Source organism: Chelonia mydas, chromosome 14, assembly GCF_015237465.2.
Source record: "Chelonia mydas isolate rCheMyd1 chromosome 14, rCheMyd1.pri.v2, whole genome shotgun sequence".
Lineage (NCBI taxonomy): Eukaryota > Metazoa > Chordata > Testudines > Cheloniidae > Chelonia > Chelonia mydas.
The window spans coordinates 35,320,143-35,342,599 of record NC_051254.2 but is presented as its reverse complement, the minus strand read 5'-3'; the positions used below and the strand labels follow the sequence as shown (position 1 = coordinate 35,342,599).

The following is a 22,457-nucleotide window of genomic DNA, read 5'->3' as shown; positions in this document are numbered from 1 at the left end:
TAACTATACCAGTTTCAAACCAATATAGTTAAAGCAGCGCAAACACTGTGTAGACAGGGATTAAGGACTCACAGCGAATATCATGATGCAGCATCACGGCTGCTGGGGCTTTCCCTAGGGGGGACTGAAAATGGCCCCCGCAGTGATTTATCCAGCACTGGAAAACAGAGAGCACTCATAAAAGAGAATGCATATGTTAGGGTAATTCTGTGTCACTGTAACTATTTGGTTAGTGTATGAATTTTATTTCCCTGTGCCCTTCCCCTTGAAGGTTTGGGTGTGTGATGAAGAGGTCAAAGAGACACAGCTAAGGCAGGCAGGGCTTCAAAAGTGTTTGGGGCTCCTGGATGCTTGTGGATTGCTAGTGGACATCATGGGCTCTTTTGTGAGTCTTCCTTTCTTGCCTGTAAGGGCTTCTTTCTCTTCCCTTTGGCATAATTATTCTCATTTAAATTTTTGTTGTTGTTGTTATCACATAGGAGCCGGTTGAAATATTTTGTCTGAACGTTTGTCCAGTTAAAATACGTGGTTTCAACGCCAAAATATTTTGTGGCAACAGGTCAGTTTTGCTGAAACATTCTGATTTCGTGTAAAAAAAAAAAAGTTAAACAAAACATTGGGCTTCGGACTGATATTTTGACATGTCAATGTCGCAAAATAAATCATTTCATGTCCAGTGAAACAAAACATTTCAACATTTCCAGATCCAACAGTTTTAGAACTTTTCCTTCTATATAATGTTTCTACATTTTGAGGGTTTCCACCCTCCATTAAAAGCTAGCATCACATATCAGCATGTTTAGTGGGAAAGAAATTCCACTTACTGAACAGCATTGTTAACTTTTATTTAACTTGGTGAAGGTGTAAAACGCTTTCCCAAAGTGGGGATGTCTTCCTTGGTGCTCTGCTGACTTGCACCAGCCGAGAATATGGCCATATGTGGATTAGTTTCCAGCTCTGCTAAATGAATATGGGTAAAACTGAGAGCAGAGACTGATCCCCCATGACACCAGTGAGTTACTGTAGAATCTCAGAGTTATGAACACCAGAGTTACGAACTGATCGTTCAATCACACACAACTCATTTGGAACCGGAAGTACGCAAGCAGGCAGCAGCAGACACAGAATAATACAAATACAGCACAGTACTGTGTTAAATGTTAATTACTAAAAAAATAAAGGGAAAGCAGCATTTTTCTTTTGCATAGTAGTTTCAAAGCTGCATTAAGTCAATGTTCAGCTGTAAACTTTTGAAAGAACCACCATAACGTTTTGTTCAGTTACGAACATTTCAGAGTAATGAACCTCCATTCCTGAGGGTTTGTAACTTGCAGGTTCTGCTGTGTTCCTGATTTATATTAACGTGAGAGGGGAACTGAGCTTCATATATTCCTCTCAAGCTGTGCTGTTTAAGTTGATGGGCCTTGTTTCGTGGGAAAGAAAGAAAGGATAGAAATAATTCTAATACCTATTACTTCCCCCTATTGTTGGGGATAAAGCTTTACTGCTTTAATGCAAGGGGAAGGGGTGGGTGATTCGGGGTTTGAAGTTCCAACTTTTGATCCCCTCTAACAGCTGTGATGTTATAGCTGCACACACAGGAGTTTCCCAGCCCCTCTCTACCAAGGTACGTGGGTGGCCCCCTGTCACCATAGTGTCTGGGCACTTGATGCACCCAGGCCTGAAAATCTGGCTTCAGCAGACATCAGGGGAAAGCAGGGTGTAGTGGGGCAACTACCCCACTCCTGGAAAACAAGGGTTAAAAGCAGTTCTGGAGAAGGCTGTGGCTGTGAAAGGCTAGGCTGATTGAGGAAGCAGCCACAGCTGTGGCTAGCTTAATTGGGGCCCAGCTGGCCCTGATAAGAGGGCTCTGGGCCAGAAGCTGAAGGAGTCTTGTTGTAGCCAGGAGTGTGAAGGGCTAGCTGCCTAAGAGTGAGGTACCTGAAGCAGAGCAGAGCAGAGCAGAGCAGAGCAGTGCTGGGGAAGGGCAAAGGAAAGGGAGCTGGGGAGCTCCAGCCTGGTGAACCCCCAGGCTGCAGGCCTTGGTGAAGGCCTACAAAAGGTACTGGGGCTGCAGAGAGGCAGCCTGGGGATAGGCAAAAGCAGCAGGTCCTATCCTCTTGCCAGTGATGACTGGCCATTACAGATTGCAGCCTGCCCCAATGAGTGGGGGCTAGATGATGACTGGCAGTAGCCACTGAGGCAAGGTGGGTTTAGTGGATGGGGGGTTCCCCTGGGAGGGGAGAGTCAGATTGTGGGATGCTGCTGGGGGTAGAAACCCAAGGGTAAGGGGCACTGGGGTCTGGGAGGGACATGGGGCCAGCAGCAGGCGAGACACTGGTCTGCAGAGGGTGTGCCATATGCTGGAAAAGAGCTAATTCCCAGAGGACCAGCAGGAGGCGCTGCACCAGTGAGTCTCGACCTAGCTACACAGGGATTGAGGGCAGGCACTGTCTTTGTGTTCTGTTTGCATGCTGTCTAGCACAAGCTGTGACTGAGGTCCTTCGCTGCTATGATAATATAAATAAAGATTTATACAGTAAAAGCTTTGTTATCCGGCATGCTGGGGGAATGGAGGTGCCAGTTAGTCAAAAATTCCAATTAACCAAGTGTTATACTTTCCAATGGAATACCAATTTTCAAAGAATACAATAAAATGAACTCGGTATAAAATAGTAGACGGGTACTCCCCAATCCAGTCGTAGTACTGCACGGCAGAGTGGTTGGTTTCTTGAAGCACTTAGGTATATACAGGGAAAGCTTTTTCTATATAGTGGGTTATCTTATGACACTGCATTTCGCTATGGGCAGAGCGTGGCGTACACCCAGATCACTAAAAATACCCTGAACACTAAAGCTTTACTTAACATAATTTAATCTTTCTTCGATTCAGAAAGCACTTCAGGATCTTGCAGTGCCTCACGGTCAGCATTATCAACACCAGTTATTGTACAGTAGATGTAGAAGGTGTAGGAGATTGGGCTGGATCTATACTGACCCTACAACACACCCTGGAAGCTGCTTTTTTTTTTTGACTAAATCCCTGATATCCCCTTGCTGCCTTGTCTTCTGCCTCTTTTACATAAAAGCAGAGTGCAGAATGTGCAATTGCATAACCTCCTGGGCAGTAAACTAGTCCCGGTTACTAGACTGAAGATTTCTATTGGGAGATACCAGAAATGCCGGCTCATAGAGCTTTCCAGTTCATAAAGCGCTGGATAACACAGCTTTTACTGTACTATTAATAATATGAATAATCTTTCTCACGTAACCTCCCTTGAATCCAGTAGGCATGGCAAGAAAAGAAAGCACCACCCCGGTTTATAAAAGAGTTCTGTTTATTTCCGTCGTTTTTGCCCAGCACAACAGAGAAGAGCTCCTTTTGTGATACACTAAATCGTACTTCAACACCCCCCCCCCCCCCGCTTTCTCTGCAGAAACATACAGCCTTCTGGGATCATAGAGAACAGGGACCAACAGGCAGGTCAAAGTCATTCTCGCATCTAGTCAGATCGCTCCTGTCTCGAGGTTGCTTTGGCAAGCCAGAAATACACTTCAGCCTCCAAGTGCCTCAAGATGGGGGCTGGCAGAGCAGGAGGGCTGTCCCGCTCTGCGCCTCAGGGACACAGTCGGAGCAGCATGTCCTCCCCACAGAGACGGAACCAAGGGTGGACTCTCTCCCTGCCGAAGGAGGCTGGGGGGAAAGTGAAGATGGGTTTCTCGTTGTCCGCGTCGAAAAAAGACACCCGCCCTACTTCATAGTCCAGCAAAACCCCGATCCTCCTGGGGTCCCAGCTCAGATAGAGGGTGGTCAGAGGGGAGGTCTGAGCCCAGTATTCACCCACGCAGTGGCACAAAATCCAGATCCCCTCCTCAGGGCCATGGCTGATCTCTTCCTTCCTCCTCACAGACTCTCTGGCTACCCCCACGGCCCAGCATCCCCCATCCCCCACTTCCACCTCCCAGTAGTGTCTCCCCGAGGTGAATCCCTCACAGCCCAGCACACAGGGCTGAGCGTAAAATCTCTTGGGATTGTCAGGCACTTGCCACTGCTTGTCTCCCCACCTCACGCTTCTCCGATCCTCAGACACTGTGAGTTCGGGATGAGCTGTGCCTGGATCCAGAGTCACATTCACTGGGGGGAGAGAGAGTCGGAGTGTTAGAGGCAGAGCTCAGCCTTGGGGGACGCTGGGACCATTTCTCGCACTCCCCAGCAGCCCCATCCTCGCTGGGACCCTCCCTGAGTTCCTGCCTCGCTGTCCTGAGTCCCAGGCAGCTGCCTCTGTGCTGGGATTGAGCCGGGATTTCACTGCAGCCCCCTCTTGCCACAGTCTAGAAGGGTGCTGTTCTGGCTGCCCCTCTGCCTTCTCCCCCACTCCCATCATCAGGGACGGAGCAGGGGAGGATGCCCAGATGGAGGCATCAGCTTTAGTTGCAGTTTGGGAAATCCCTGCCCCCACTCCCCCCCAGCAAGGAAGGAGAAGGGGGCAGCACACTGACAAGAAATCTGACAGCGGGAGGAGTCAGAGGCACCAGCTGGAGAGACCCCTCCCCATCCAGCCATGGAGAGAGGGGACAACCCCCACCACCTCCGGCCGATCCCTGGCGACATGCCCGGCTCCCAACCCAGCAGCGCCCTCTGCTTACAGGGCTCCGCAAGAGTCACTCCAACTACCTCTGCCTTATTTTTAACGGGGGAGCTGCTATTTCTCTTCATTCATAACTATTTCTTAAACCCTCCCCCCTTCCCCCCCACAGACAATGCAAACAGATCTTCTGCCACCACATACATGTATTCCGCAATATGGACAATATGAACCTGTTCCTAGAGCAATCTATTCCCGGGTCTTAGAGAGGCAGCACCGAGGGACACAGGTGCCAACTTTATCATTTGCCAGGGGGTGCTCGACCCCTGCTCCGCCCCAGGCCCTGTCCCCACTGCTCTCCATCTCCCAAGGCCCCACCCCTTCCCACTGCATTCCACCCCCTCCCGCAAGTGCCCCTGCCCTGGCTCCTCCCGCCCAGCGCTTCCGGCAGGTGATCTGATCGCAGTGGGTGGGAGGCACTGGGGGAAGCGGGAGGAGCTGATGGGAGAGTGGGGAGGCTGCTGGTGTATGCTGAGTATCCACTACTTTTTTCCTTGTGGGTGCTCCAGCCCTGGAGCACCCATGGAGTCGGCACCTATGCCTGGGGAGATTGCCCTCTCACCCCTAAGAAGAGGGCACAGAGACCTCTGAGTCCGGGGAAAAGAGAGAGGGGGAGAACTGTGGTTTAATTACAGGAAAGATGCAGAGGTACCCAGAGGGAGAGGAAAAACCCTTAGGTTGGTCACTCTGTTTGGGGTGAATTGCACCTAGAGAAAATTTCTACGAAAGCCAGATTGAAATTAAACAGAATCCAGAACACAACATGGGCCTTTGGCAACAACGATAGAGTTTAAGTCCTCCAAAAGACTTTGCATCCCTCAATAATTAGCATAAGCAGGTTCTTGACCAAGGAATCACCTTCATGTCATTCCTGCTAAGTCAAAAGGATAATTCCCCAGAATCTTCACTTGATTCAGATATTGTACCAGCTGCCTGACCTCTTTGGGTGTTTGGTTTTACCGTATCAGCTAATCAGGCAGAGCCCGCCCCCTCTTGCATTCAGAGTTACAGCTCCATTTCCTGCCTCAGTACCTTTGGATTCCTTCAGCGTCTTCCTGACACTGTTCCCCTGAGAGAATTCACTGAGGAACTCCTCCAGCTCAAGAGGAATCTCCACTGGGTGCTGGGACTTCCCCTTCTTGCACCTAGAGAGACAGACTGCAGTCAACCTGTGGAACTCTTTGCCAGAGGATGTTGTGAAGGCCAAGACTATAACAGGGTTCAAAAAAGAACTAGATAAATGTATGGATCGGTCCATCAATGGCTAGCAGCCAGGATGGGCAGGGATGGTGTCCCTAGCCTCTGTTTGCCAGAAGCTGGGAATGGATCACTTGATGATCACCTGTTCTGTTCATTCCCTCTGAAGCACCTGGCATTGGCCACGGTCGGAAGACAGATACTGGGCTAGATGAACCTTTGGTCTGACCCAGTATGGTCGTTCTTATGTTCTAATTCATTGTTCTATAACGTATAATGTATCACATCACCTGTCAGTATGAATTTCGGATAGTGAAGACTGCTGGATTGAGAGGCAAGGTGACTGAATTGCTCTGTGGATCCCAGCCTCAGAACAGTGTCAGTCAAGGCACCAATTTCCCCCACAGGTTCAGTTAACATGCTTCAGTTGTGATGTGGAGAAAGACCAGCTCCAGGGAGGGGAAAGGAGTTATTTTCGGGTGAATAACCCAGCCTTTAGGATGATTAATCACGGGGCCTTAAATGAAGAGCACTAAGCCCAGGATTTTGTTCAGCCGAGGAAGATTGGGGTCTGAATTTTAATCCTCCCCCATGCATTTGTCTGGAACCCTTCCCAGCACAGTGAAGCCCGAGTGAGGAATGAGAAGGCAACACATACCTGCTCAAGGTGCTTCTGACATCCTGGAGGGGAGAGGGGAAGAGAGGGAGAAAGAGAGAGAAGTTCAGTCCCACAGTGCTAATAATGAAAACTAACACTACATAAATCTCTGTACCTGGTTACACTTTTTCATAGATTCCTAGGTCAGAAGGGACCATCGTGATCATCTTGTCTGACCTCCTGCACGTTGCAGGCCACAGACCCTCGCCCACCCACTCCTGTAATAGACCCCTAACCTCTGGCTGAGGTACTGACATCCTCAAATCATGGTTTAAAGACTCCAAGTTACAGAGAATCCACCACTGACACTAGTTTAAACCTGCAAGTGACCCTTTGCAGAGGAAGGCGAACCCCACCCCCAGGGTCACTGCTAGTCTGACCCCGGGGGAAAATTCCTTTCCGACCCCAAATCTGGTGATCAGTTAGACACTGAGCATGTGGGCGAGACCCACCAGCCAGACACCTGGGAATGAATTTGCTGTAGTAGCTCAGAGCCCTCCCCATCTACTGTCCCATCACTAGCGTATGTTAAATAGCATAGGGCCAGAACCGATCCTTGAGGGACCCCACTAGAAACACATGTGTTCAGTGATGATTCCCTGTCTACAATTACTCTGAAGCCTGTCAGTTAGCCATCTTTAAGTCCATGTCATGTCTGCCAGGTTAATTTTATGTTGCTCTAGTTTTTTTAATCAGAAAGTGAAAATGAACAGTGTAACCTCAGGTGTATTTATTGCACCTTCATTCATTCTACCCCTTCTTGTCACTGTCCCTTTGAAGCACAAAGCAGTGAATGTAAACTAATAATGAATAAATATGCTCTGGACCATCAATCCCAGTGCAGACCTCTTGACGGGTTCTCAACCTTCAGCAACCCGAGGACCCGCATTTTGATTTAAAAATTTTTGTGGACTCCCAAGACTCCCCAACCCCACTCAGTCCCAGGCCCTGCCCTACTCCACCCCTTCCCCCAAGGCCCCACCCCACCCCTCCTCTTCCCTGCTTCTTTCCGCCCCCTCCCCTGAGCACGCCACATCCCCACTCCTCCCCCTCCCTGGGAGGGAGGGGGAGGAGTTTTGGAAAGGAGCAGGAGGAGTTGATCAGTGGGGCCGGCGAACTGGGGGTCCGCAGACCCTAGTTTGAGAAACACTGGGTTAGCACAACTGCCTTGAAGCATTGACCCAAGACCCCTTCTTGGCCCACACAGAGCTGGAGAAAAAGGCTGGCCTTATGATGAAGGCACACGAATGGGGTTCAAGAGACCCAGAGTCAGTTCTTGTCATTGTCAGAGACTTTGGGACCATGTCTTTAGGGAAATCACTTAGTCTCTCTGGCCTCAGTTCCTCATCCATGAAATGGGAATGATAGAATGTACCTACTATAGACCCTGGTGAGTAGATCTTCATTAATATTTGTGAGGTGCCCAGACAGTGGACCAAAAGAGTCTGATGACCAACTTCATAGAGTTTATTTATTTTGATTTAAAAGATCCATAATTATCCGCCTCTCCTGCCACCCTGACAAATCACAGCACGAAAATGGACTACAATCAAGATTGATACAAAGCAGTGGAAAACCCTATCTCCATTTCGCTGCAGAGATTGGAGTTCTCACCTGTGAGAATTCATTCGCTGCCTGCTGACACTTCTGCTCCATCTCACTGATCTGCTCACTGAGAAAGGAAATCTCCTTGGAGAGTTTGGTGACATTTTCATTCTGTATCCTCACAACCATTTTGTCCAGCTCTTTTAGCCGGACCAGCAGGAGTCGCTCTTTTTCCTCCAGCATCTGGTGCAGTTGTTGAAATAGAGACACAATCTTCTGCCTCTCAGCTTGTGTCTGTTTCTGTAACAAACAGGTGAAAGGGAAGTTCAGGGACCCAGCGTGGATAAGAGTAATAATTAAAAAACCAAACCAAACCCAGATTGTATTGAAATTATTTGTTTTTTAATTTGGTGCTGCTAGATCTTTACTTTCTTCCCATTTTGCCCAGTTAAATTGCTCAAGTGGAGGTTTGTTTAGTTTCCTAGTTGTGGAATGAATTTCAGAGTTTACAGAGATGTTTTCTTGGAAGAGGTTTTACAAGGAAAACGTTTGTCTGGGCTCAAAAAGGCAAGCCCAGGGTCTTATTGCGGGGACGTGAGGACAGTCGGGCAACACTGGGAGCAGGGAGCAGACTTTCGACATCAATACATCTAAATTGCAGCACCTGAGATACTGAGAAATAGAAATGTTCTGCCTGCTACTCTCCCCAGGGTTCCTAGAGCCTTGCAGTTGACCCTGGTGACTCTGACTGGTGCAGCCTCATATCTGACCCGATCCTTCTGTCTCGGGATAAAAGGGGGTCTGCACATCTGAGTCCTTTCCAGTGGCAGGAAGGGCAGGACTCACAGTGACCTTGGCAGAGGCTTAGTGAGAGGGCGGGGAGGGGGACAAAAGAATTTGGAAGTTCTGAGGAAAACCCTGATCTTCCAACACTCAAACACAGAGCCAGCCATGTGCAAATGGGGACACACGGACCCCCGGCTGAGACAGGTCCCATCAGGGTGCATAAGGGGCATGTGATGGAGGAGAAAAATGGGCCTCTCTCTTATGTGTGGGACAGGCCACATTTGCAGACCTGCCAGGACAGCTCCAGGCTGGTGGCCCTAGTGACAAGGGAAGAAGGAAGCAGGGCCCGGGCCCTATGCATGCACTGGCCAGTGCTCATGGCCCCTCTCCTGGGCCTGCCCCAGCCCCAGTACAGGGCAGGGAGTCACTGCCACAATCCAGCCCACAGAGAGAGACATGCAAAGACAGAGATGATATGACTATATGGCTCGTTGGTCTAGGGGTATGATTCTCGCTTTGGGTGCGAGAGGTCCCGGGTTCAAATCCCGGACGAGCCCTCTTTTATATTTTAAGTGGTTTCCGTAGTGTGGTGGTTATCACGTTCGCCTCACATGCGAAAGCATCCCGTTCGAAACCGGGCAGAAACAGAGTCTTGTTTGAGACTCTTAATCTCAGGGTTGTGGGTTCGAGCCCCATGTTGGGCGAAGCCAGTAAGTTTTTCACAAGTTAGTGGAAGTTTTGGGGGGAAGGATAGCTCAGTGGTTTGAGCATTAGCCTGCTAAACCTAGGGTTGTGAGTTCAATCTTTGAGGGGGCCATTTAGGGATCTGGGGCAAAAATTGGGATTGGCCCTGCTTTGAGAAGGGGGTTGGACTAGATGACTTCCTGAGGTCCCTTCTAACCCTGATATTCTATGACCCCCATTTTCTCTTCCTCCCATAGTATGGTCCCCATTCTCACCAAGCCAGAGGCCCTATTCCCCCCCCCACACGGCAGGGTCCCCCATTCTGGCCACCATGCCAGGGGCCTTCCACTCCCCTCACAGAGAAGGGTCCCCAATTCACCATGCCAGGGCTCCTCTTCCCACCCAGCAGAATCCCCAATTCATCCCACCACACCAGGGGCCCTTTCCCCACACAGAGCAGGGTCCCCAATTCACCCCATCATGCCAGGGACCCAATCCCCCACCCCACACCCATGCCAGAGGGGTCTTTTGTCTCTCTCCCCTTCCTCTGGCTTCCCCTGCAGGCTAAGTACCCGCCCCATGGCTCCCCCCCACCAGGGACAGCAATTATTCCTTTTGTAATTCAGGGTGTGAACACAGTTACCCTCTATTGGGAAGATGAGCAGAGTTATTGTTATACTGCAATGTGTTAACAAGGGCCATCCACAGATGAGGGTGGCTTCCATTTTGCCCCCTCTTTGAATGTCCCAGTTGTCCCCCAAATCTATAGGGCTCTGGCCTAGAGCATCCCCTGAAATATTGGCATGGATCAGAAGCAGTGTTCAGAAGTTACCATCTTACACACAGGCAGCCAAGCTCCACCAACAATTACCTCCCCTGTTCACAGAGTGACACTCCCCCAGACACAGAGCCCCCCAAATCCATGTCCCTGCTTGCGTAACAACAGGCACCTACCAGATGCTGCTGGCATCTCCCCTCTTCAGTCTCTTTAAATCCCAGAAGCTTTGCCCTCTCTTCCTTCAGGGTCTGCAGGCGGGTCTGGATTTGTTCCTGAACCAAGAGAAAAGGTTTGAGTGGGTTGAAGTATTTTGGTGTGTGAGATTTTCTTTGCCTTGGGGGGGTTTAGTCTCAAAGTCCTGTGTCTATGGACTATGTGACTCTTGGTCTTTTTCCCCTGAAATAACAGTGCTATTCAAACAAATAAAACCAGGCACAAACTCTCTAGCCCTAGACAGAGCTTCCTTACCTTGTAATCCAAGCCAGCCTCCTCTATGGGAACCACCGGGTGAGCTCTGTGAGCCTGGGACTCTCTGCAAACCACGCAGATGGGGGTTTGATCCTCTTCACAGAAGAGTTTCAGAGCCTCCTGGTGTTTCTCACACCTTCCCGAGCCTGTGGCTGCCTGGAAACTCAGCCTTTTGGCTATTTCGATAACTCTCGCCAGCTCCCTGTTGGGCCTGAAGTTTCTTTTCCGGGCAGTTTTTCTGCACTGGGGGCAGGAGAAGTTTCTAACCGATCCCTCCCAGCACTGGCTGATGCAGGCTCGGCAGAAATTGTGCCCGCATTGTATCGACACCGGGTCCTGAAAGTACTCCAGACAGATGGAGCAAGCCAGCTCTCTTTGCAGGGTCTCCACCGCAGAGCCCTCTGTGGCCATGGCCATGGCCCCGGCTCCCTGCACCCCACGTGCAGCCAGCCCGCCCCTTGCAAACTGCAGCCTCAGCAGCGATTTGAAATGTTCACGTGTTCAGTGTCTGTTACAGGAAAGGGGCGGTTCTGTGCCTGGGGCAGCCCTGGCTGGGCTGCAACATGAGCCTAGGTTAAACAGAGCCCTTCCCCCACCCAGGGGGCTGGGCAGGAAAGTGCTCGTTTCTCTCTCTGCAGGTTTCAGACTAACCCAGGAACCTATCCTTGCAACAAAGCCCGTTGCCAACTCTGTCCACATATCTGTTCAGGGGACACCATCATAGGGCCTAATCACATCAGCCACACTATCAGAGGCTCGTTCACCTGCACATCCACCAATGTGATATATGCCATCATGTGCCAGCAATGCCCCTCTGCCATGTACATTGGTCAAACTGGACAGTCTCTATGTAAAAGAATAAATGGACACAAATCAGACGTCAAGAATTATAACATTCAAAAACCAGCTGGAGAACACTTCAATCTCTTTGGTCACTCGATAACAGACCTAAAAGTGACAGGTTTCAGAGTAACAGCCGTGTTAGTCTGTATTCGCAAAAAGAAAAGGAGTACTTGTGGCACCTTAGAGACTAACCAATTTATTTGAGCATAAGCTTTCGTGAGCTACAGCTCACTTCATCGGATGCATGTAGCTCACGAAAGCTTATGCTCAAATAAATTGGTTAGTCTCTAAGGTGCCACAAGTCCTCCTTTTCTTTAGACCTAAAAGTGGCAATTCTTCAACAAAAAAACTTCAAAAACAGACTCCAACGAGAGACTGCTGAATTGGAATTAATTTGCAAACTGGATACAATTAACTTAGGCTTGAATAAAGACTGGGAGTGGATGGGTCATTACACAAAGTAACGACAGGTTTCAGAGTAGCAGCCGTGTTAGTCTGTGTTCGCAAAAAGAAAAGGAGTACTTGTGGCACCTTAGAGACTAACCAATTTATTTGAGCATAAGCTTTCATGCATCCGATGAAGTGAGCTGTAGGTCACGAAAGCTTATGCTCAAATAAATTGGTTAGTCTTTAAGGTTCCACAAGTCCTCTTTTTCTTTTTACACAAAGTAAAACTATTTCCCCATGTTTATTCCTCCCCCCACCCCCCACTGTTCTTCAGACATTCTTGTCAACTGCTGGAAATGGCCCACCTCGATTATCACTACAAAAAGTCCCTCCCGCCCCCCCCACCCCCCCAGCTCTTCTGCTGGTAATAGCTCACCTTAAGTGATCACTCTTGTTACAGTGTGTATGGTAACACCCATTGTTTCACGTTCTCTATGTATATAAATCTCCCCACTGTATTTTCCACTGAATGCATCTGATGAAGTGAGCTGTAGCTCACGAAAGCTTATGCTCAAATAAATTGGTTCGTCTCTAAGGTGCCACAAGTCCTCCTTTTCTCTCTGTGCAGAGAATAACATGAGATGCCCGGGGGTGGCGCTCAGTTGCGTGCAGGGTGTGGAAGCGGATTCTTGTGTCAGCTTCATCCTTTGTAGATACACAAAGAGCTTCAAAGTGGGCTAGCACCCACCAAGATCAGCACTGTCTGTGGGTGGGAGCTGAAAGCTAGTCTCCATTTCTAGAGCCTCTGGTGGCTAATAAGGCCAGTTACCTGGCACTGCTTTTTGTGTCTGCATCCACTGGAGGGGGGGAAGAACCTTTCTGGGTGCAGGGAATGGCCAATGGGAGGGAAATACTTGGGCAGAGACAAATGAAAGAGGAAGGAAGGGAAATCCCTGCTGGTTTTGTAACACTGACAGACCCCACTCGTTGGCAGGTAGAATTGAACCTGGGGCTTCTGGAGCTTAGTGTGCGAGCCTCTACGCCTATGGCCCTTAGGTAAGGCTGTAGAGCAGACTCCTTAATCTCTCTGTCTCTAAGTGGTCTCGGTGCCACTAGATGGGACAGAACACCACACCCAGGAGGTGTGTGGGTTACAGTTTCATGAGGGGGTTATTAGCAGTGGACGTAAGGGGGTCATTTCCAGAGGGAGTAACTGTAGAGTCCTGGCCAGGACCCATTTTGGGGGTTTAGTGGGGGGCAGGCAGAAGGGTGCATTGTGGGACCAGAGAGGAGACTTTCAGTGAAGCCAACTCCTGGGGATTCTCTGGCTGCAGGAGCTGTGAGACGGAGCTGCGATCTCGAATTGGGACACCCCTTCCCTGTCTTGGGCTGATCTGACCCTTTGACCCTTCCTCCCCCAATCTTCCTGTAGTCCGACAAGGGCTCTCAGCAGTCAGGAATTCTTGGATGCTTCTCCAGAAATAACTGTGTGGCACAAATGAGTGGTGGAGCTCAAATGGAGTAAACTGATTTTGAAGTCACACTGGATTATTCCATACTTTCCTTAGTACATCTTTCTTTCTTTTCTTTTTTCCTTTCAGTTTAAAATTCTCTTTGAATTTCCTGGGTTTTTAAAACTTGGTTTGGGGATAACTGGCTGAGTCCGTGAGGCCCTGCCACCCGGCCCTCAATTTGATGGCATTTCTCTGCCTGGCCTTTCCTCCCAGGAATATTCTAGGAGTCATTTGGTAGAACCCTGCTGAGTTTTGTGACAACTAGCAAGGGGAAATCCCTTCCCTCTACTCTCAACCTTAATTCCACACTAGTATACTTTGTGTCTGGGAATTTCCTCATTAAGAAAAATCATACACGAGCTCTAAAGAAGACAAGAGATCAATGCAGAAACCTAGCGATGCTTTAATACAATGATTCTGTGCCTCAGAAAAATGAACTAGGATCCAGATGAGCTGTAGAATTCTGAACCATAGTTCTGGAATGTGGAGATTAATATTCACAGTCCCCTGCTAGATCCCCTACCCCCACTCTCTCAACCCAAAGGTTTTCCTCTCCAGTCCTCGCCTTCTCCTGCCCATCACCAGGCCTCCCCATCTCAGTCTCTGATTCAGGACAATGCTAGAGTCCTCCAGGAACACAAAGAACAGCCACCATACAGGCAGATCAATGCCTTTCTAGCCTCCTTTCCCCCCTAGTCACACTTTAGCCTCCTGGCTCATAAAGACTGGGGTGTAGGAGCCGAGAGGAGCCAATTCCGTGGGGTCCTAATGGGATATTCCTTCCCTGTCTCAGTGACACAGCGTGAGCTTGGCTCCTACATCCATCCATAGCCAGGGGTGGATACTCTCCCCAGCAAGAGAAGCTGGCAGGAAAGTGAAGATCAGGGCGTCAGTATCAGCACCTAAAAATGACACCCACCTCCCTTCATAGTCCGGACAAACCCAGATCTTCCTGGGGAACCAGCTCATGGGAAGGGGGGTCATAGGACAGGTGAAGGCATCATACTGAGAGTCAGCCAGCCACAGACAGACCTCACATGACCCCTTCAGGGCTATGGCTGATCTCCTTCCCTTCCTCCACACAGACTCTCTGGCCACCCCCACAGCCCAGTATCACCCAGCCCCCACCTCCACCTCCCAGTAATGTCTCCCGGAGGTGAATCCCTCACAGCCCAGCATGCAGCGCTCAGTGTCAAATCTCGTGGGATTGTCCAGCAGATCCTGCTCTGTGCCTCCCCTTCTCACACATTTCTGATCTGCAGACAGGATGAGTCAGGGATGAGCCGTGTCTGGATCCAGAGTCAGTGGGGAGAGAGAATCAGAGCGTTAGGGGCAGAGCTTGGCCCTGGGGGAGGCTAGGACCATTTCTCACACTCCCCAGCAGCTCTGTTGTGGGTGGGACCCTCTCTGATTTTCTGCTTCCCTCTCTGGGGCCCCAGGGATGGGAGCTGCCTCTGTGCTGGGGTTGAGCAGGGATTTCACCATGGCTCCCTCCTCCTAGGCCCTAGAGGTGCTGTTACAGTGGCAAATGCTGCCTCTCTGCTTCCTCTCATGTTGGGGTTGCCCCACTCCCAGCAGCAGAGAGAGAGCGGGGGGCAGCTGAGCCTGGATAGTGGGTAGGAGCTACCAGTTTCAGCAAGCTGTTGAGAGGAGAATTCTGCACGGAGACTGGGTGGGCAGGAGGCTTGATGGGCAGGCAAGCGGAGATGGGGTGCAGACACAGGCTTCACATGCTGTTGTGCTGAGTGATCACAGTGCCTGGAGGGGTTTGCTGCTGGTCACTAGCAGGGCATTGTGAGAGACAGCCCAGGCTGGAGAGAGTTAAGAAGGCACAGTGGTCCCACAGTCCCAGGCTGCACCCCGGGGATCCTGTCACAATAACTGTAACAAAATCGGGACTGGAGAGGGGAGTATCAAGCACCCACAGTGGCTGACAGCTCCGGGGTCCCCCTGGCACCCGCAGTCGCTGAGAGTTCCGGGGTCCCTCAACTGCCCGTGGCAGTGATCCAGGAACAGGGAGATGACGGCCGGAGGAGCACCTCTACCCAAAACAGTTTCAGAACCTTTAGCCCAGTTCTGGGGTACTCATCTGGAATGTGGCAGACCCCCCCACCCCTGCAGTTCAATTCGCCCTTCTACCTCATGGGGAGAAAGGGTCTGAACAGGGATCTGCCACCTTTCAGGCCAATGAGCAACAGAGCCATCATTCCTTCCGTTTCTGGCCCAGCTGATGATTCATTATTCAGTTAGAATGGAACCACCTCGCTGGGTGAGATGGAGAAAGACCCCACATCCGACTATTCCACTGTCCGGTGGGTCTTTAAGAACTACTGGCCTGCAATCCAGCCATCGATCGCCAGGTGCAGGTGCCCCCTCCCCAAAATCCCTTTCTTCCCCACACCCTTCTCAGCACTCCTCGCTTGCAGTCCCACTGGCCCATCCCAGTACTGCCCTTCCATCCCCTGGGGTTATGTTCGTTCACCAGGGCAGGCTGATCTGCTGGGTCTCTCCTTCCGCCCCTGAAGAGCTGGTTTCCTAGCTTGACTTGTGCCATGACAGAGACAAAACCAAGGAGGTTTGCAATGCAGAGATGGGGGCGTGTGATGGTCACACTGGGACCAACACACGATGTAACCACAGATCATTTGTTTAGTGCAGAGCAGGCCTGTCTCCGTGTGGGGGGAAAGACTGGTGAGGGATGGATGAGCGGTAATGAAATGGATATTGTCCCTTCTTTGGCATCATGGATCTTATCTGTATCCCCTTTCCTCTGGAGCCTTCCCCCACCACAGGGCAGATACAGCCGAAGGGTTTTCCGGCACTGCAGATCCCTGGGAATCCGACTGCCTGGGGCCCACTTGAAATCAGAGCTGGGCCAGCCACACAGGGTCTCCATACGTCTGGCTTTGGCCTCTTGCAGATCCAGGGGGATCTTCCAGCTTTTGGTGGCAGCTTTTGCACAGGAAGGGCACCTTCTGTTCCTGGAAGAAGTCCCCACCCATGGCTTTTCACACAGGACGTGATCATGTGGCTGAGGGTTATTAGAGCGTCCTTAGCTTTGAGTTCACACCCTGTAATCTGTGCCTGTTTCTTAAGTGAAATGTGAAGTTTGCAATCGCCAGGATGTAAAGTAATTAAGTTAATTCACTGACTATTTACTGGTTTCAGAGTAGTAGCCGTGTTAGTCTGTATTCGCAGAAAGAAAAGGAGTACTTGTGGCACCTTAGAGACTAACCAATTTATTTGACCATAAGCTTTCGTGAGCTACAGCTCACTCACGAAAGCTTATGCTCAAATAAATTGGTTAGTCTCTAAGGTGCCACAAGTACTCCTTTTCTTTTGACTATTTATTATTTTTAGAAATGTGCAGGTCAGGCTAAATCAGTGGTTTTCAAACTTTTTGTATTGGGGACCCCTTTCACACAGCAAGTCTTTGAGTGTGGCTTATTCATTAAAAAAGGGGGTGGGATTGTTATACCAATAAAATAAAAACCAGCAGGATCTTATTAAAGGGGAAAAGGCAAAATACCACATTTATTGTGAATACAGAAAGAATCATAGTAAGCAGTTAGTTACAGCTATAACATTCCATTCAATCTCATATTTATTCACACATTCATTCGTACACACACACACACACACACACACACACACAGGTTCTGCAAGGTTGTTTTCATAGTTACCAGCCTTAGAGTTGCTCATGCCAAGCCACTGGCCAGGTGGCCTGGACATGAGGAGGGAGCAGAGCCTCGTCAGATGCACATCTGATGCTCCTGGAAGTTGGTTTGCAGAATCAGACCCCAAAGTTCTCACTTTCTAGAGTCCATTTTTATAGGAGTTTCTTCCTATGCCAGTCTATGGCAATTGCTTCATCATGCTGTTGCTGAATCAATCAGCAGATAGCACATTCCTGACGGCTCCGTGCTGCCAGATGTTATCTTGTTCTTTGGTTCTCCCATCCTTGAGGCTGTTGGGTGGATTCCAGTCTGCCCTCCGGGGGTCCTCTGGTTATTTCCACTTGACACCTTCTTCAGCCGATGGACACTGGATTCTTAGGCTGGCACCTCCCTGATCATTCAGTTATTATCCACACAAAGCATCCATCCACATACATCCTCTATCTCTATTTTAATCACAATTGTTAACAAAGCGAGATGAATACAACAGAAGGGCTGGGAGTCTCTGGGTGCTGTTTCTGTTGTTACAGAGTATTGCTTTGAGTCTCTCTCTATGTGAGTAGTTGTTGTTACAAAGAATTGCTTTGAGAATAGACTCTGTCTTAGAATGTACTAACACAATTAGCAGCTTGCAAGTTTCACACATAGAGGGAGAGAAACAGTACCAAAAACCAAGAGACCTCTTAATTAGTAATACCCTGGAATTTAAACTATGGGGAATCAAACTCATTTGTGATTTTAATACAGAACTTCTTTAATATGATCCAACATAATCCCCCTTTTGACACTAAGATTTATAATCATCAGTGTCACTTTCTATGTAGCCTATTCAAGAGAGGGTACTGGGAGGCAATTTGAGTTTGTGATTCCAATTCATCCCACATACACGATCCTAGTGATGTATCTTTACTACAAGGTTCTGGGGCAACAGGCAAGGTGAGGCACAACCACTTTTGAGGAGTCCATTCGGTACAACCTCTAGTGCCCAATAGCTTCCCTCCCTCCCCAGCCCACTGGCTCGAGGGCCAGGGTAGCCAGAAGGATCCCATGTGTAATATGGGGAGTGGGCTAACCTGCAATACCTTTGCCTCCAGGGACTGTTGGTGTGCAATTTTGATAACAATTTCTCCCATTAACAAGTCTGGTTTTACAATATTGGAAACGTATTGCACCCATTCATATTGATAAGTGTCAAACAATTATCTCTTTCTTTGTTTTAACAAATGCATCAAACCCTTAACATTTCCCAATATGACCCAGAACATTTTGTGTTCCAAAGTAGCTAGGGCAAGTATCTGCATTTCAGTGCATCCCATAGCTATGGCTGTGTAGTTTCCTATTTCTAAATTTTTTTTTTCTTATGCATAAGCCATGTGGTAGTATTAAGCCATTGCCAAAGATTCCATCAGGCTTTTAGGTTACCCAGACCAATTTGGACCAAGCCTACATTGGCATGTGCTTGTTTTTGTATCAGGCTGTCCTGTAGCTGGGACAGAGAGCTTAATTTATTTTTAAGTACCTGCAGGTCTTCAGTATTTTTTTTTTTAAACACACAACAGTGCTAGCAACAAGACAAAACATAGAACACAAAACACAGTTTCTGTTGTGACAGTAGATTCATGCTATTGGGTTGCTCTTCAGCTGGCATCAGCTTTTCCTGATTTTCTGAAAGACAAAAAAACATGTTTCTACTCCTTTTTGGGGTGGCAGATTATTGCTTAAAATATTTCTTTTACAAATACCCTTGCTGATTGCAGGCAAAACAGAGGAATTACTCCCATATTTTCCTGTTTTTTTTTGTTCTATAGGCAGGCCAGGTTTCAATGGCATCTATCTTTTAAGGGTTATGGGGAAATTATCCCACCGTTAGTCATGAAATCCCTGAGGTAGGGTACCTCAGTTTTCCTTCTTATGCAGCAGACCAAGTTTATAATGTTTTTCCTGCTCTGTTAAGCTTTAAGTTTATTTACAGGTAATAGCTGAGAAGCATCATTACCATATGACCTTAAAGATTTTTCCAAAAATCATACACACTATACATTGTTACAGGGGTACTTATTATCATTACATTTATTAAAATTATCTTGTGATCCCATGCCTTTTATTTAGACAATTTGTTTGCTGACCAGGTGTGTCCTTTATCTGCAGCTCCTTTGTGCTGCTAGTTCTTTCCTTCCTTTATCATTTAGGTCATTTGCATTTTCACAGATGCTTCCTGCTTTTGGATTTAAAGCCCTCAGCAGCTCAGAGACTCTATCTTAAAAGGGACACAATCAACTTTCACCAGAGTTTTGATCACTTTTAACTTCTGCTTCCAAAACACACAGCAATCTGAAAAAGAAAACCCAACCTATTGTGGCTCCCTTTGGAGCCCGAATAGGATTTTAATTAAGTAGCATGGTATGTTTGCATTTCTTTTGCCCCTTCTACAATATGCCCTGCACATGTTCTGGGGCAAATGCACATTCCTTCCATAGTTTAACTTCTATAACATTATCCAGATCAATTTTTACATAAGGTGTAACTATTTCTTGTGTTTTTTTTTTTTTTTTTTGCTTTACAGAGTTTTCATGTACCTTTATCAAAGTGACAGTCTGATTACTCAGAGCCATTTTAAGGCTCAGTGTTTCTAACATTGCTTCTTTTTGTTTTGTGCACCTCACCTCTGCTGTTGCTTCAGAGGGGCACTGTCTTTTTTAATTTTTTTTTTTTTACTATAGCTCTCATCTGCTACTTTGTTACAAAAACAAACAAACAAACAAAAACCAACCAACCAAACAAAAAGAATCCAGATTTTTTTTCTTCTATTCTCCTGATTTTGACTGCCCTGCTGCAGCCACAACTTAAAAACATTTTAAATTTTGTAAAGCATTGAGTTACCTTTTAAGGGTTAAATGCCAAATCCCAAAGCCAAACAACACTAATTACCTGTGTCTAGCAAAAAGGTCTGTCAGTTTTGCAACTTTGAATTAAAGAGTCAAATGGATTTTTAGTGGCATTATTTAAAACAAAAACAAAACCAATTGTTCCTTAGAGCTTTACATGTTTACACACACACACAGGTAGATACATACACATTTTCTTTTCCTTAACATCCCTTCCACGCTGCTCTGTTTTTACATCTTACATTCCCTTTATACATTTGAGGCAGTTAAGTTCCAGTAGAACCCCCTTATGTTCTTTTAGCAAATTTGACTAAATTGTCCAGTCAAATGATTTTAATCAGATAGTTTATTTTTGCCTGGCTAATTTACAGACATTCCTTTGGAAAAGGGCCCATTTTTCCTTCAGAATGGCTGCAAAGAAACCAAGAATGCTCTTTCTCTAACACTTTTCCTTTTTAACATTTTCGCAAAGTTTAGCTGCTTAATTCCCTCCAGCCTCTGCAGAGTTAACTTTTTTACTCTCTTTTCTCTTTGTAATTATGCCTGGGGGTGCCGTACATAGGACCTTCTCCCCCTTTACCTGCCTCCCTCCAGCCTCTGCAGAGTTAACTTTTTCACTCTTTTTGTATTCCTGGAGTGCCTCTTTCACTATTTTCAGCTGGCTTTGGGTATTTGTAGCCAGCACCTTCCAATTGTCTGCTCCCTTTTCCGTTTGTGCCTTTTCCTCTTTACATGAAGACAAGTGGAGGGAAGAATCCTTACATGCCTCCCACAACAACCAAATTGCTGCTGCATCTCTTTTGGCAGCACTAGAAGGTTTGTCTATGAGGATATACTGAGCCCATCTATCCTCTAGGTCCGAAATAGTGCAGACATCAGCTAGGGCTTGTTTAGTCCAAGGGTTGTGCCCAAATTTTTGAAGGATGTTTAAAAGGTGTAATTTCTTTAACAAAAGGTGAGGTTGGAGTTCCTTCTGACTCCATTCCTCCCTCTGGTACTGGCTTACCCTGTTTTCTTTTAAACATCTTAACATGGAAATTTCAATCTCTTTGTCACTCCTGGTATTACTTAGCAAATGACACAGCCTAGATTCTGAAATCATAGCTTATCAGATTTCCTCGTCACACCTGGCACAGGTCAGCGAGTGACACAGCCTAGATTCTCTGAACCTGCTACTCCTTATTCCAGTGAGTAGCTTAGCCTGGCCCTTAGGCCTTCCTGCTGCCCCTGATACCTCAGTGAGCAATAGGAGTTAGGTTTAGTAATTGTAGCTTAATCTATGAGTTTTCCCCTGCTACCTTCTCGGAGGCCAGCAGGTCCGGTTAACCTGTTCTTTTTTTAGTAAGCTTAGCTTGATTTATACACTTTTCCCTGCTACCTTCCTGGAGGCCAGCAGGTCTGGTTAACCTAATAGAAATACCTAGCTCACTAGAGCTGGCGGTGTGCACACCAATATTTACAATAACTGAGGTTTTTTACCAATATTCCCCCTTTCGCAATTCTCCACCAAAATGTTATACCAATAAAATAAAAACCAGCAGGATCTTATTAAAGGGGAAAAGGCAAAATACCACATTTATTGTGAATACAGAAAGAATCATAGTAAGCAGTTAGTTACAGCTATAACATTCCATTCAATCTCATATTTATTCACACATTCATTCGTACACACACACACACACACACACACACAGGTTCTGCAAGGTTGTTTTCATAGTTACCAGCCTTAGAGTTGCTCATGCCAAGCCACTGGCCAGGTGGCCTGGACATGAGGAGGGAGCAGAGCCTCGTCAGATGCACATCTGATGCTCCTGGAAGTTGGTTTGCAGAATCAGACCCCAAAGTTCTCACTTTCTAGAGTCCATTTTTATAGGAATTTCTTCCTAGGCCAGTCTATGGGAATTGCTTCATCATGCTGTTGCTGAATCAATCAGCAGATAGCACATTCCTGATGGCTCTGTGCTGCCAGATGTTATCTTGTTCTTTGGTTCTCCCATCCTTGAGGCTGTTGGGTGGATTCCAGTCTGCCCTCCGGGGGTCCTCTGGTTATTTCCACTTGACACCTTCTTCAGCCGATGGACACTGGATTCTTAGGCTGGCACCTCCCTGATCATTCAGTTATTATCCACACCAAGCATCCATCCACATACATCCTCTATCTGTATTTTAATCACAATTGTTAACAAAGCGAGATGAATACAACAAAAGGGCGGGGAGTCTCTGGGTGCTGTTTCTGTTGTTACAGAGTATTGCTTTGAGTCTCTCTCTGTGTGAGTAGTTGTTGTTACAAAGAATTGCTTTGAGAACAGACTCTGTCTTAGAATGTACTAACACAATTAGCAGCTTGCAAGTTTCACACATAGAGGGAGAGAAACAGTACCAAAAACCA

At 47.7% G+C, this 22,457-nt stretch overlaps 1 protein-coding gene and 1 non-coding gene across 2 annotated transcripts; one reads left to right on the top strand and one right to left on the bottom strand.

Moving 5' to 3' along the window:
• Window positions 1-3,324: 3,324 nt before the first annotated feature.
• On the bottom strand, window positions 3,325-11,346 carry LOC102942561 (E3 ubiquitin-protein ligase TRIM39). Its single transcript, XM_027832426.3, has 6 exons — window positions 10,763-11,346; window positions 10,471-10,566; window positions 8,116-8,346; window positions 6,502-6,524; window positions 5,679-5,791; window positions 3,325-4,135 (listed from the first exon to the last, which is right to left on the bottom strand). The coding sequence occupies exons 1-6, from the start codon at window positions 11,177-11,179 to the stop codon at window positions 3,618-3,620; spliced, it is 1,398 nt and encodes a 465-aa protein (XP_027688227.2). The 5' UTR covers window positions 11,180-11,346; the 3' UTR covers window positions 3,325-3,617.
• Window positions 9,318-9,389, top strand: TRNAP-UGG. Its single transcript has one exon. It is a non-coding gene; the product is annotated as a tRNA-Pro (tRNA).
• Window positions 11,347-22,457: the final 11,111 nt, after the last annotated feature.